Source organism: Morone saxatilis, unplaced genomic scaffold (genome assembly GCF_004916995.1).
Source record: "Morone saxatilis isolate NCDOM2014 unplaced genomic scaffold, NCSU_SB_2.0 Contig0, whole genome shotgun sequence".
Lineage (NCBI taxonomy): Eukaryota > Metazoa > Chordata > Actinopteri > Moronidae > Morone > Morone saxatilis.
In genome coordinates this window covers 18,805,092-18,821,281 of record NW_023339650.1, presented here as the reverse complement: position 1 = coordinate 18,821,281, position 16,190 = coordinate 18,805,092, and the positions used below count along the sequence as shown (strand labels likewise).

Sequence of the window (16,190 nt, the reverse complement as noted above, 5' to 3'; positions counted from 1 at the left end):
CCAGGTGTCCGCTCAGAACGCCTACCCCCCTTACATGATGCCTCCCGTGCCGCCGCCACCGCTGCCCCACCCAACCATGCCTCCCCCCGTCGCCTCTCAGTCTATGAGCTACCACCCTCCGTACTCCATGAACTACCCCCATCCTCCCCACCCTCCCTTCCCCCCTCCCACCTTCAGCCCTGGTTACACTCAGAGCCCCAGCTCATTCAAACCAGACCACAGCTTCAGGCACGCGGGGCAGTACAAGTATGAGAAGCCCATGGACAGCAGGAGGTCTCCGGACAGGGGGTACCGCCACGATGAGCACAGGCAGAAGGGCTATGGCTACGGTGGCCACGGCGATAAGCACAAGATGGAATTTCCTGGCGAGAGGAAGGACCGCGGGAGGAGTCCGGACAGGCGCGGCAGGCCAGAGGGTGGACGCTACAGGTCTGAGTACGACAGAGGCAGGACGCCCCCCAGACACCGGAGCAGGGATCGCAGCAGGTACACATCAGTAACTGTCCTGAATGAGATCAGTCTGATGCGTGAAATTATTTTTCCTTACGTGTGTGTGTGTGTGTGTGTGGTGTGTTCACAGGGAGAGGTATCGACACAGAGAAAGTCGGAGATCCCAGTCGCCCGACAGGCACAGAAAGAGGCCTCGAAGGTACCCGCACACGCACTTATTGTTTGAAGAGCTGTTGTGAAATACTAATGCCAACTAAACCTCGTGTTCAGATTATTTATTTTGGCTCTGGTTCACACCTCCTTTCTTTTTGCTTCTTTATTTGCGCATATTTCCCGTATATACTTATTACTGCTTTAAATTCAGCAAGTTTAGGATTAATCTAATGAAATCCTTTGCACTTGTTTTGTTTTTTTGTTTCTTTCCTTATCAAATGATTGCATGGTGCACAGTTTCCCTCGGGAACAAGTAAAGTACATGTTTGCGTACTTGCTGTATTTACTTTAAATGGAAATATGTAGCTTTTTGGTAAAAAAAAATCAACTTCATCAATACCACTACTTCCATACCAGAGGGAGTGTACTGTCCAAGGTTCTGTTTTACAGACTGTATAAAATACTAAACCCACTTCCTGCTCGTATGCCACCACTAGTTGTGCTTCCTTGTTCTTCGCCATTGGTGAAATATTTGAAGCACAAACACAGTCAAACTTCCGTGAGGCTGCAGGCTGCAGCTCACAAGTCTCCATCTGGGCTGACTGCGATAATTGGGGTCTTTTTTTATTTATTTAAATCTGTGCCCTGCAGTCGGTCCTCGAGCAGAGACAGGAAACGCGGTCGCTGGGAGGAGGAGAGGGACAGAAGGTCGGAGAGCTCCTCCGGCCTGAGCAGAGAGCGCAGCTACTCCTCCATCAGGAGCAGAGAGTCTGAGGAGGCCTTGGCTGACAGAGACCGTGAGCGAGAGAGGGAGCGGGAGAGGGAGCGGGAGCGGGAGCGGGAGAAGGAGAAGGAGAAAGGGGACGATGAGAAAGAGGAAGAAGAGCTGCTGAAACCTGCCTGGATCCGCTGCACGCATGCTGAGAACTACTACTCCAATGACCCCATGGACCAAGTGGTACTGTCGGTTCAGTTGTTCATTGTTTGTTCCGATATCTAATTGTTATTCTACACTTAAGCAAGAGTCCATAGCCATAAAAATGTCTTTGCCAGCTGTTTTTTTTTTCTAGGTAGATTAAACAAGAGTTGTTTTAATTCAATGCATTTAACACGGTGCCCATTAATGCCGAGCACAGACTGACTTTCCTAATCTTCTGTCTGCCATTTTATCAATTTCGGCTGGTGGTGGTGAAGAGTTGGATTACCTGCTCTCCAATGCTGAATGTTTTTCGAGCCTTTCACTTAATGGCGAGCACTCAGAAGACGCCTCAGTCGGCCCTTTGCAAATCACCACCTGCCCTCTCAGACGCTTTTTAAAAGTCTTTGGATCTTTTGGATGATGCCAACTGCTGTTTCTTTGCTCCAACCCTGACCTTTAGCGCTAGACTCTGAACGCTTGCTTTTTTGACACAAATCACACATTCTGCCCATGACCCGACCTGTCTTTCAATAAAACAAAAGTGAACTTAAATGTCAAGATGGAGCTTAACTTTATTTCTTCAGTTCTTGCTCCTTCACGAAACACATTTAGTACTGCTGTGTCTGTCTTTCCTGCTGCGACAGTGAGGACGATACCTTTCGGACTTTGGCAGATAGATGGGTGTGATCACATAACCTCTGATCCGTGGGAACGGTGTGTAGGATTTAGTGGCATCTAGCGGTCAAGTTGCAGATTGCGACAATTTGAATACAGCTCAGCCTTCCAAGCGTGTTGGAGAAACAGCTGCGGCCACAAAACGTATTAATACCCATTATCTAGAGCCGGTGTTTGGTTCTTTCTGGGCTACTGCAGGAACACGGCAGTTTAACATTAACAAAACGTCTCATTCTGAGGTAGCACAAATACAACGATATCTTATTTTTAGCTGATTTTACCCTAATGGAAACGTATGCGTATTATAATCAACTTATGCCAATAGAGCTTCCTAAATGTTACACACTGGGCCTTTTATCCTCCTAAACCATGCAACGATGTAATTATCGATAAAGAGCGGCGGTTGGTGTGCACATGATAAAGACGGGCCATTTTTTATCTTTCAAAAAACAAACAAACAGCTGCACTGTGGTATCACTAAGGCCATTCATCTGTACATCTGTTCTATTTGACATTTAAGAATCTGTCACAGACGGTCATGCGCTTTATTTGAATTTGTTCAGGGAGACTCTACTGTGGTGGGGACCAGTAAGCTGCGGGACCTGTACGAGCGCTTTGAGGAAGAGCTGGGGAGGAGACAGGAGAGAGCTAAGGCCGCTCGACCGAAATGGGACCCGCCAAAGACCAAACTGGACGAGGACCCAGGTGGGTAGACCTGCAGAGTCTAGTTTCGTATAATCACGTGGGAACATTGTTGATATGCAAAAAGTGCTGTTGCACAGTTTAGCTGGCGAATAATAGCTCTTTGTACAATGTCTGTAAATAAGCCTGTAAGCATGTAAGGACAACAGCTAAATAACAATACAAACAGTTCATACATCTGTTGACAATCTTTTGTAATTGATATGCATACAAACTTGCTGTCTTCTCAGCAGTGCATTAGGCTGAGGCAGAGATTAAGTTCAGTGTTTATGATGTTATCTGCAGGGCTGTCAGCCTGATTGTGTCTTTCAGCACTGCAATAACATAAATCTCGCTCAGGGAGATCTAATTTGCTAAATATGTTGCTCCGGGCACTGACTTCACAATCACGCACTCGAGCTAAAGCGCTGATAAGAATTGAAGACTTTGCTTAGCTAAGAACCACAAACTATTCAGCTGACTGCTAATTAAAATCCTCGTTTTGGTGCGGGCTTTTCCTTATAGTAAGTTTCAACTGTGAGGTGAAATAAAGAAAACACGAGTGCCAGATGTCAACATTGGCAACTGTGCTGCTCCTTTTAATCTCATAGACGCATTCAAGTCTGCAGTTGGCTTGAGAAATTAGGTTGCCGATCTGAAACGTTTCTGTATCACCAGCATTGTGTGGATAATTATTCCTATATAATAGCTGGCACAGCCAGAGCGCACACAGTTTGGACTCTTTTTGACAGATTGCTTTACTGAGACTTTATGCTGTATAAGACGTTGTGGGGGCACAGCTGAGCAGGGGAGCTTAACCACTCCACCAGCTCCGGCTCACCGAATTATGTCTCCGTCTCCAACATTACGACGTTCTAATGATTAAAGACCTTTTTGCACTTTCAGACGACAGCAGTAGTGAGTCAGACTGTGAGTCAGATGGTGAAGGAAGCACCTGCTCCAGCAGCTCTGACTCAGAGGTTTTTGATGTCATTGCTGAGATCAAGAGAAAGAAAGCTCACCCCGACCGCCTGCATGAGGAGCTGTGGTACAACGACCCAGGGCAGGTGGGTCTCGCTCTCTGCTCTAACATTTATTATGTTACGAAACCAAATTCCATTTTTGTTTTATCTCCTGCATCAGTTTCCTGTGATCCTATACAGGTCTGACAAATGATTCAAAGTTAGAGAACAGATTCTTCCAAAACCATTCCTGAAGCAGTTTGATGGTATACTGTGCATGAGGGAATGACAGGGCAACTCATGGCATGATATTTCCACATGACAACCTAGTATAGGCCAGTGGTAGACAAACAGCAGCATGCAGATGTCTGCTGAAATCTTCCCTTTCATACGCTACACCAAAACTCTTGCAAGATTTTGCACATCATTAAGAGATAACAGTAGATGGCAGTGTATAATAGTGTTACTACAATGCTGTAAATCCTAACAAATACGACCTTTTAACATGCTAAACTGTGCATGGTGCTCCAATGAAGTCTAATAAACGCAAATAAATGATACAATCCACTTCAGCTAAATGAAACAGGATTCAAACAGGATTTCCAAGGCAACGACAGTCCTTTCATTCAACCATCACTGAAGCAGGACACTTTTTATTTAGCGTGGAGTCATTTGTCATTTGCCCTCTGTTAGCCCTAACCTACTAAAGGGGGAACTAATATCTGCCGTTGGTTTAAAACTCAGTCAATTTTTATCATAAATTAATTTTAAAAACTGAACAGACAATACATAATACACTGCAACTTCAGCTTACTTCGTTTCAGGTTATTTAGAAACAAGGTCTCCATTACATAGTTTGTCCACCAGAGAGCACTGACATTTATTTTTAAGTGAGTAAAAAGTATAAGTTATTGTTGTCCTACACACAGTATATTCATGAAATTCTGTTTGTTTTTACTGTATTTTATAGAAAATGTGATTAAACAATAAGAACATGAACCTAAAGCAACATGGAGGGAAGCCCCTTTGCCACTTATAACAAGGGAACATGTTGGGCTTTTGGTGCCAGTGTCTATCAGTGTATATCTATAATATAGATATGTATATGATGATATCATACTTTTATAAAGTTTTTCCCTGCTCTGAATGCAATTGCAAAATTAATTTACTGAGAGCACCAAGATAAGGGAGGTTTTGAAATCATTGTACTAAATATTGGAAATCACTCGCTTCAGTAGACGAGGCAGTTTGGGGTCCGACTATGTAATTGGAAAAGTGCTCGAAGGTTATTGAAGGGTTTGTTTTTCCTTTTAAAATTAAGGTAATTTCCAACTAGTGAAATGTTTGGTAAATGCATGAAAAGTCTTTCTGTCAGAGTTTGCCTTCACTGTCACATAGGACAACTGAAAACCCCCAAACTCCAGTGAAGGAGTAAAGGTCAGGAGTATGCAGTTTTGAAATGTAAAATGTAGCAGCGTGCTATACATGGCAAGTGAAGCAGTTGTGTCTGATTTACGTATTTTCTTTCTGTCCAGATGAATGATGGTCCCTTGTGTAAGTGCAGTGCCAAGGCCAGACGTACAGGGATCCGCCACAGCATCTACCCGGGGGAGGAAGTATGACACGTCGTGAATAAATCACCCTTTCATAACCTTGCGCACAGGGCCAAGGACATTATTCTACTCGGCCTAAATGTATTCTCTGTACAGTGGCCGTTTTCCATTGTATTAAAGGGAAAATGAGGTTTTATCATCCTAAAGAACCTAATGATGATATTACATCTGTAAGAATCTGACAGGGGAGTTGAACTATACCACTGACTCATCGATTATGTTACCAGGTGCTGAGATTTCTGGCCTTCCCACATGGATGCATCTTCAACTGATCAGATCTCAGATGTATTTCATTATCATTGAATTGATTATCGCTGCATCAAAATGTAAAGTCAGTCAGTGTTGTTTTCCTTTCGGTAGTCCATAGGGATCAATGAAGGTCATGCATGACTTAATGAGTGTGTATTTTTCATGGAGGTAAATTCCGTCCCCAGACTAATGCTGTTGTCTGTGGTATATTTCTGTGGTACCAGCCACTTTGCAGGCATTTATACGTCACGTGAAGGTCGGAAATGAACAGGGCTCGCACCTTCGTTAGTCGATTAGTTGACTAATTGCTTGTTACGGTCTTGGTTGACCTGGAAATTGTTAGTCAATTAGTTGTTTTTAATGACTTTATAGAGTGTATAGGACGTGTGACTGTATTCATTAAAACAATGTCAATTAAGTTTTTAGTAGTCATCAGGCGTTAATAGAAATTGTTGGTTAGATCTCTGTTATCCCAATCATTTTCCAAATATATTTTGGTCTTAATAAGATTCTACACAGGGACAATAATTCTGGAGAAATGCTTTAATTTCTCATTAACTTTTTACTGTTTAGTGGAGGAAATCCTTTGACTCGTAGTGAATAATACATTCCTTTAGCTGGGGACAATCCTAAAAATGAGAGGGAAAAAAGTGAGTTTCCAATTTATATCTCTTCCGCTTTACCTCAGGTGTAACCATTACAGTGTCAGACCACAGCACAAATGCTCTGACGTGGATAATATACATGTTAGTAATTGCCTCTATGTGTCTATTTCAGTCTGTGAAACAGTGTCGTCCAATGAACAACAATGCTGGAAAACAGTTCCACTACAGGATCACTGTGTCTCCTCCCACCAACTTCCTGGTATGACTGTGTCTCTTTTGTCGAGACCCTGAAAGGAGAAAAGTTTCATTTATTAAAAGGCTAAAGTGAATAACTTTATACAGAAGAATGTGTATTATATTGCAGAGTATATGGTGTAAAGACTGTATCTTTATTACATTTTTCTGCCGTGTCACAGCAGTGTATTTTCGCAGCTTTGTACCTAAGCTGCTGCGTATAGTGCCGGGCTGTGTTTGAGTGGTCCTGCTGTTTTCCTGTTTCAGACTGACAGGCCGACGGTGATTGAGTACGATGACCATGAGTACCTGTTTGAAGGCTTCTCCCTTTTCTCCCACACACCACTCACTAACGTAAGCCTGCTTTGAATTGTTAACCGCCAAGGCGATAAGCCGTGAATTTTCCACCGCGAGATGTTTGACAGTGTATGTCACTGTACGGCAACCCCTTTTGCTATGCCTGTTTTTTATATTTTATGTCATCTTTATTATTTATTTCCTTTGAGTTTCTTTCATATTGTGTGTTTGGGGCCAGATGTCACACTGACTTTTCTCGGCTATGTTTTTCAAAGAGTCAATTTAAACCTCACTCAGGTGAAATGAAAAAGTTGCTTCCAACTTTTATATAAGCTTCTAAATCGCAGACAGTTCACCTTCAGGAAGTTATTTCTTATTAAACACATGTGTTCTACATAAAGCAAGCTTTGTACTGTTTCACTAAGGCTATATTCACACTGCGCAGCAAAGGGTTAATGTGTGTAACCTCAGCGCGAACGATCAGATCTGAATTCACACCACTTTAATGTCACTCTCAATCAACATTCATCTCTCCATGAATACAAACATGGAATAGAGCTGTGAGGTATTCAGTGAAGGGGCAGAGAAGTGTTGGACTAGTATTCGGGGTGACATCCACACACATACCTCCGTACAGAAGTAGCAGCCGTTGCTCCACAAAAAGCCTAGTAAAAATGTGTCTCGTTCTCATTATCATCTTCAGCTTCCAATAATCAGCTTATAAAATGAAACGGTAACCTTGCACGTGCGTTGTTCAGGATTCTGACCAGTTCACTCTGGAATCTGATATTAGGCACATTTAAAAAATAATATGAACAGCCAAGCAAAAAATCAGATCCGAGCAATAAATCAGAATTGAGCGCTAAGCCTTGCAGCGTGAATGTAGGCTCATTTCACTAATTCATTTTCAGATTTCTCTAAAATTTGTCATGCTTCATAAAGTGAGTCTCATCATAATGACTCGAAGAATATACAAAAGAAGTTATTTCAGTACAGTTTTTGTTTTCATGTGTGCTTTTAACACAATGTGTCACATGGCTATATGTTATCACATCATAAAAATGTTCTTATTAAGGTACTAGTTTCAGCTTTATAGCCCAGGCGTATTCCACCCACATCTGCTGTGAATTCTTTCTGCTGTATAAAGCAGCCAGGTCCACGATTTTATAACCTCTCTCCATCCACTCATATGGCCGCTGCTCAGCCAGCTCCGTGTTGGCCACACATGATCCCCATCCTCCTCTTACATGTCCGTTCAGGCAACACATATAATTTAGGTCAGCGTGTGAGTGAAAAATCCCTTTCTCCTTTAACTCCACTCTCCTCAAAAATAACTTCAAATCGGCTTTTGGCTTCGGGTCGGCTTCTTTGTTGCCCCGGACAAAGTGCTTCTCTCTCACAGCGCTGACCTTGTCGCAGAGTCCTCTCCCTCACTTTTGAAGGCCCATCAGTGACTGTCAAACATTAGAGAGGTCGTGACTTAAAAGGACCCTCTCTCTCTTGCCATTTGAGCTGTGTGCCTGACTTTTATCCCAAGGAAGAAGTTTAAAGGGAAGTAGAAATCAATAGGGGACCACCAAACCCCTATTTCTTGAAAATAGGGGTTTGAAAATTTGTTCAAAGTGGGACTATTTCTGTGTCTAGATACACGTATGTGCTCGTGTCCGCTAGTGTCTGCGCGTGTGTGTTTTTTCCTGCATGTTTGAATAATAAACTACTTGGTCAATATCCGTCTAGCTTGAAAAGAGCCCAGAGGATTAGGCGTGATTTGAACTGGATAATTTAAGCAGCCCTTGTTAAAAGCTGGGGTAAACGCTTTGTGGCAGCGTGGGGATTAGGAACCTCGGAGCGTGGTGATATTAGCCCCCTGCTAGTTAGCCGCCGGGATGGGCAAGAATAAATGTGACTCCCAGGTTAATCTCTTAAAATGGACCCCCACGCTTTAACAACAAAGACCGTGTAACTAGGGAGATTAAACTCAGAAGAGCAGGCTTATCTATTTAGTGAGATTTGAGTTAGTTAATTTTCAAGTGTGTGTGCGTGGAGGCATGCGATTTGTGTGAGTGAGTGTTTGTACAAGTCAGGGTTTTTCTAAATGACCAAAGGTTGTGCATGTTTAAACACTTCACAGCGCGTTACAGTGCGATTCCTTGAGCGTACATTACTTCTTTAGTTTCATTGCGTGTGCTTGTGTGTGTCCACCATTTTGGGTGAGCTGCACCACAGCAGAGATGAGTTTTTAATGAGTTTCCCTGAAAAGCTGTAACCTCTGCCTAACGCCATGGTAATGAGTCGGCCTGTCCTTTCTTCTTCTCGTCCTCTGTTCCTTTCATCATCACAGATCCCATTGTGCCGTGTGATCCGCTTCAACATAGATTACACCATTCACTTCATAGAGGAGATGACACCGGAGGTCGGTAAAACCCCACTTTATCTCCCAGCTCTTTCTCTCCCCTTTCTCACCCCTTTTTGTTTTTATCTCAAACGGCTGAGTCTGAGTGCAGCTGAGCCACATGTAACCCTCACACCTCAGTGCCTGGGTGAGCGAAGGTGCTAATCCTTGCAGAAGAGGGAAAAGAGATTTTTTGTAACCTGTAGAGGTTGATTACACTGATAAGGTGGCTTATGTGATAAAGTTAGAGACCTGGATTTACTTATCAGTCATATCTCTACATTAAGATACTCTTTATGGCAGTATTACAGCTTTTTTTTTTTTGGCTGCGTATACTGTATGTACTCAGTATAAACTCCCACAACATTGCTATCAAACACCATCTCTCTTCCGTGTGCAGAATTACTGTGTCCGAGGCCTGGAGCTGTTCGCCGCCTACTTGTTCAAGGACATCCTTGAGCTGTATGACTGGAACTTGACAGGTACCACTCCCAAACCAAGGGCCGTTTCCCAAAAGGGATTGTCGCTTGCAAATTGAAATGAGCAAGAGGAAATAATCTTAATCAAATTGTAGCTCGTATGTTGCAGAAATGATGTAACTGTTGGTAGACGTATATATTTTTAAAATGGCTATAGTGGCAGCTAAACAGATACATAGTTGTGTGACTAAGTAACCTTTACCCTTAAGTAATATGTGGCCTTTCAAAATAATGTTACCATTGTCAGAGGCTATGCCATTCATTACATTCTCATTCTTTTTAGAAATAGGTTGAGATGTGATCTGATAGTGTTATAAATTAAAATAACAGTATTACATATTTATTAAACTGGCACAATTTGTAGCACAGTCACATTCAGTATTCCACTATAATATAACTGTCTGGAGTAATAATTAGTTGAATTGTGTGCAGAAAGCATCTGAGGTTTCGCCTCGGAGGCAGAACTGGCTGACATGTAATGATGATATTTTGAATTTAACCTCTACAGTCATCATACATAATCATAGAATATTTACAGTAGTGAACATTTTATTTCACTTTTATAGTTTGAGATACGATTTGAGATTAAGAAAATACATTAAGTATTATTTAATGTATTATTATTGATTGATAATTGAGATTAAACTGTCAACCAGAAAAACTGTGATCACTTCAATCATAACTCTACACTGCAAATCCTGAAATTGTGTGAAAAGCTTGCTAGATTTAAGAAGAATAGAAGAATAGAAGAAAAACAAAACAACCCTCTCTGCTCTTTCCTCCAGGTCCTGAGTTTGACAATGATTCCCCTGGATGCCAGCAGTTCCATTTCATGCCCCGTTTTGTCCGATTCTTACCTGGTAAGACTCTTAACAACCTACAAAGAACCTGCACTGCTTTCATTTGCCGTTTGTCTCCCTCTGGTGGTCACTGGTGACACAGTTCTCATATTGAAATGTGCTACAGAAAGGAAAAAGGAGCTGCATGTCTCCAGTAATGTCTGCTCCAAACATCTCTGCATACACGGGCTTCTGCATTGTGTGTCGGTGTTTGCGGTACGTTCTCTGCAAAATGACACACAGCGCCTGAGCTGCGCTGATGATGATATTCATCTTCGATACACATGATGGTGCTGGTGCACCATGATATCGCCTCAGTGTTTGCTATGACAACCATGCCACCTACCTTCTTTCCATCAAAAAACAATTTCTCTCCTAGCTCTCCCAATTTAGGCGCTACAAACACTTATCTGCCTCTGTTACAAAAGCAAAAAAAAAAAAGAAAACTGTCCAATGCAATGTTTCTGATGTGATCTGTCAAGAGACAGGGAGTTACAGGGAGAGTGTGATGATGCTGTATTTGAAAGTTACAGTGAGTGTGTGGGTATGCATTTGTTACTGTCTTAATGCATTCCCAGAACTCAGAGGGCAGCAGATTTTTGTGCGTCGGTCCATGTGAACACTCATAAATGGAGGTCAATACATTTTGAGTGTACCGGCTCTATTTGACATGGTAGATTGCATGCTGTATCGCTCTCATTTCTGACTTTTGTAATACATATCTGAATGTCATTCCATGCACGTGTCATTATGTGCCTGCACGTATTGTAAGGCATCCAACCTCACCTCAGTGCCTCTGTTCACCTGTGTGTTTCCCGAACAATGCGATTGCGATGCATGGGGACATTTTTCACAGTATGCATTATTGGTTCAAAAGCTGAGAGCTGGCAGAGGTGAGGCGGGGTGAGATGCGTGTATAAAAACAAAGATTTTCTACCAACATCGGCCTTGATTTTGGGCCAAGAGTTTTGAACGGCGAAAGAATACATTGTATGAAAGCTTGGTGAAATGTTTTCCCTTGTGGAAAATGTCACAGCTTGTTTAATTCCACAAACGGTAGCTACAAAAGACTGTGATTTTTGCATTTTTTTTTAATTAACTGCGAATCCCTGGTGAACTGTGTACCTTGTGGTGGTGTATTTATGCTTCTGTCCACACATGCATTTATTCCTGGTGTGCTTTTATGTTCATTAATTGTCTCAGATGGCGGAAAAGAGGTGCTGTCCATGCATCAGGTGTTGCTCTACCTGCTGCGCAGCAGCAAGCCCTTGGTCCCCGAGGAGGAGATTGCAGACATGCTGCAGTGGGAGGAGCTGGAGTGGCAGAAATACGCGGAGGAGTGCAAGGGCATGATCGTCACCAACCCAGGCATGGTGAGGCCTCAGTTTCACTGTTAACGACAGGAGGTGGCCTTGTCTGCTCTTTCAAGGGCAGTCGTCGCCCCCAACCCCGACACTCCAGGAATAAGGCTGTTCCTGTTAGGCTGTGACATGAGCAACCTCACCTATTATCCCCAAGGGCGTTCGCTGTCATCAACACTATTTGGGCCGAAGCGTTTATGTCACGATGAAGTTGGTTAACCTTCTTGTCTGGCCCATATTTTAAAGGATGTACAGTAATTGTGTCTGGGTAAAGGTGAAGATGTCATTGCTAGCTAAAAGGTTGCATATGAACAGTGAATATGATTGTGTAACCTTTGGCGTGGGTGAGTTATTGAGTCAACTGCTCTTGCTGGCAGGACTGAATTGTTGCTGTCAGGTTTTCTAGATAGGTGGGTGTATAATAGTCTTCTATCCCTACACCAAAGTTAAAGATTGGTCTGCCAGTCAAACAAAGTCTATTAAAAAGGTCATATATATATATATATATAGTTTAGCGAAAATGGAACTATCTGGGGGCAATGGTCAACAATGGTTATTTTCCTTGTCACTCCCAGGTTTTTTTTCGATTGAGTTTGGTGGTTGGTTTAAGTTGTTATTTCATAATGATTTCACCTAAAACACAAATATGTGTTTTATGGATTCATCTGTAAATTCTTTTTTCAATTAGGCCATTTAATCAGTCAGAAATGTAAGAAAATGGTAAGAAATATTTCTAAAAATACCCATCCAATAGTCCTAAACCCAAAGATATTCCATTTACAGTGATATTAAACAGAGAAAAGCTGTAAAATCTCACATTCGAATACCTTGAACGAGTAATTTTCACTTCATAAACAATAGAAACGATTGACTTATCAGAATACTTTCTGATTCATTTGTTAATTAAAAACCCAGTTAATAGTAACCAAAACCATTCAATTTGGTAAAGAAATTCTTAGTGGTATGGAATTTAAAAATTCAATACTATGTATACATCAATAAAATGTCCTTTCAGAGCTAGGTGGGCCAACTCCTTCCATGCATGCTCTGATTTGTGGGAATCGTTCCCACGGTGAAATGTCAAGGTCACACATACTGCTTGAAATGAAGGGGTCCGACGCCAATCAAACATCCCATGCTCAAATGATTATTTCCCACAGTGGCACGGTAGACAAATGAGAGCACAGATGTCATCGACCCTGGTGCATTAACGCATATGTACAGAAGCAGTATATATATAATTTAGCATATTCAATGTGTTTGTGTCTGCATTGTAAACAGGGCAATCATCAAGCCTTCCATCAAGCCAATCAAACCTGATTATGTCGCTTTGAAGGCTAAATCAAAGTTGCCTGGCGACCTCTTGCTCTCATATTTAAAGTTTGTATGCAGGCCGTGACGAGTGAGCGCGGCTAATGTCAAGGTGAGCCCGAGCCTCGAGCCATCTGCCGTGCAGCTCATCACGCCTTATGCTACAGCTCCTTCCTCTGATCTCGCAAAATGCCTGACAGGCTAACTGCGATTTGGGAGTCAGCGGAGGACATGTTGCTTGTCAATCTCCTCCCTGATAAGAGTATCAGAAGTTAGCTCGCCATCCCTGACATCACTGTATCATTGTTGCACGCACGCTACAAGCCAAATCTGAGCGTCATCTCATTACGTTCCTGTGACAGACGACCCTTATGGCGTGGATTATTTGATATTTCCCATGTTTATAGCAGATGATGGAATGATGGCTGCCTTGTGGCTACAGGAATGTGTTTATCCTGCAACGTGACTCACTGTACTGACCTCTTTTCCCCTAGAAACCGAGCTCGGTGCGTATCGACCAACTGGACAGGGAGCAGTTCAACCCAGACGTCATCACCTTTCCCATCATCGTTCATTTTGGGATCCGGCCTGCTCAGCTCAGCTACGCCGGCGACCCTCAGTAAGCTCACACATGCTCGCAGACACACACACGCGCGCGTAAATGTCGACCACCCATCAGAGTACAGATCTTTTCCCCCCACCCACTGTGTGTTGTCTCCCTTGTTCCCTCAAACCTTATTCACCGGCGCTCTCCCAGGACACTGTGACGGCAGAATCTGTCGCGTCGCATGTCGACTAGGACGAGAATGGCGTGTGTCAAAGAGGAGGGGAGAAATGAAAATATGTGGACTAGAAGGATGGGGAGACGAGTGGCGTGACATTTTCACATGCATCATCACGGGTCCCAGGTTTCCGCTGGGTGCCTCCGCCGTGGGAGCCGCCACGGTTTACGTCTCGTGAATAGTAATGCCACACACAGACGCCACAGGGCTGCAGTGGGGAATACTGTACTGTGCTGCTGCATAATTAACAAAAGCAGTGTATTAGATCATCTGAGCTGCGGTCTCTGAGGTGTTCGGAGAGATGCGACAAGCACCAATCAAAAGTCAGCGCACAACTTGGTCTCTGTGCTCGCCTTCTAAATTTAAACCTGTGGATTTCTATTTCAACTCAAATATCTGCTATCACTCACAACAGTCAGGAGGAGTTGCAGGAGGAAAACGCCGACGATGAAGACGCAAACAAGAGGATGATCATTAGGAAATCCATTTAGGCAGAACTAGTTTGCTTCTTCCCTCTGACTAATGTCCCCTCTCCCCTGCCGCTACATTTTAGCCGCCTGTCCGCTGAGCTCTTTCATCCCCGTGCACCCTGCTGCCATGTCAAACTTCTCAAAGCGACAGACAACGACAAATTTATGGATGGACTGGGACATCATTAGCTGATGCAGGAACGAGTAGTAAGAGACCAGTGGAAAGGATTTCCTACCACTGCTAATGATGCGTGTAGCGAGGGCAGGAGTCGGTGTTGATTGCGGCGGCGGCAATGCCGCAGAGAGGGAGCCTTGGACACAGCAGCAGCATATATTAACTCAGGAGACTGAAGAAGCTGTGTTCGTCTTCTCCCTTTCACACTGCCCACTGGACGCATTTGTGTTCAGGGCCGCCACTCGAGCTTCTCTAGCTCCATTCCGACCGTTGAGGCCAGCATAATGACATGTCAGAGGTCAGGGAATGTAAAGAAAAGAGAGCAAGAAGGAACAGGACAGACAACGCCTCGAAGAGATGGATGAAACACAATAGAAACATGATGGAAGGATAGAGGGAGGGGGAGAAACTAATATGAATGGCATGCAGAAACAAGAAGTCAAAACAAAATCTAGAGGAATCTAAGAGACGAAGAGGAGACAGAAGCCCCTTTCAGACATAGATTTGCTGTCGGTGTCGTTGAGTGAGCCACAGAGTGTCTTTTCTGTAGAAGTCGTGATGGCAATCTTGCAGGGTAGGACCAAGTAACATTCCTGTAGACCCACAATCTGGCTCAAGTTTAAATTGAATGCCGTCACATTTACGCCTCAGTGACACACGTGTGGATTCAGAGTGCCGGGGTCTCTCTTGTCTCTCATGAGAGTGAAGTTGAGCACATAATTTACTCAGCTCAGATTGGGCTGTTTTTTTTTTCTCTCCTGACATTGCCACTCTACTGGCGCACAGTGAAGTAGTTCATTTCCGGAGCGCTGTTTTTCCATGTATCATTTTTATTTTTTAAGCCCCGGTAGCTTGTAAATGCTACGTTGTCCCTGTTTTCCTCACATACTCGACAGGAGTAGAAAACAACTATGCGCCTTTTGTTTCATGAGGCAAGAAAAATCGAAAATGATTGGCTGCCATTAGGTTGTCTCTCCCTGCATCAGGGGACATTTGCGTTAAGTTAAACCTTTTTGAACTTCTCCACTTCATGCTGCTGGGCACCTTTTTCTCTTCCCCGTGCAGAAACACAGAACAATCATCAGACCATCAGTTTCCCTAAATTGTTCGCTTTTCTAATATTTACGTGATCAGTGTCCAGCAAAAATTCTTCACACGTGAGCAAATAGGAATTTTTAACCATACTCGAGGTAGCAGAAGTATAGTACAGTATAGTAGTTCTATCTGTAATGGTCCTGTCATGTTTGAATAGAGCCATTACAGAACATTTACGTAACACATACGTATGTAAAAAGCCATTACTTTAGCAGATAGACGAAGCCAGCAGTGCTGCAGATACGGTGGCTGAAAGGGGCTAGAGATAGGAAACAGGAGAGAAAGAAAGTGGCAGCATATGCTAATGAAAGCATGTGCAGGGAGTGGCGAGGGCCGCGGCAGTGCTACCCTGAGAGCACACAGCGGATCTGTGGAAAGGTCATTGGAGCGGATTGGGGACGAAGGGGCCTCCCAGGCTGGATAGACACTCTCTCTGTCTCTCTCTGTC

General features: G+C 43.4%; 1 protein-coding gene across 1 annotated transcript in view; it reads left to right on the top strand.

Moving 5' to 3' along the window:
* Positions 1-16,190, top strand: part of drosha (drosha ribonuclease III) — a gene marked incomplete at its 5' end in the record, with an annotated part of 79,132 nt that continues 62,942 nt past the window's right edge. Inside the window, 13 exon segments of the mRNA XM_035665676.1 lie at positions 1-486; positions 581-649; positions 1,255-1,561; positions 2,761-2,902; positions 3,785-3,945; positions 5,376-5,456; positions 6,480-6,566; positions 6,809-6,895; positions 9,180-9,251; positions 9,631-9,712; positions 10,495-10,569; positions 11,752-11,921; positions 13,715-13,839. Coding sequence (XP_035521569.1) covers positions 1-486; positions 581-649; positions 1,255-1,561; positions 2,761-2,902; positions 3,785-3,945; positions 5,376-5,456; positions 6,480-6,566; positions 6,809-6,895; positions 9,180-9,251; positions 9,631-9,712; positions 10,495-10,569; positions 11,752-11,921; positions 13,715-13,839 — 1,944 coding nt within the window.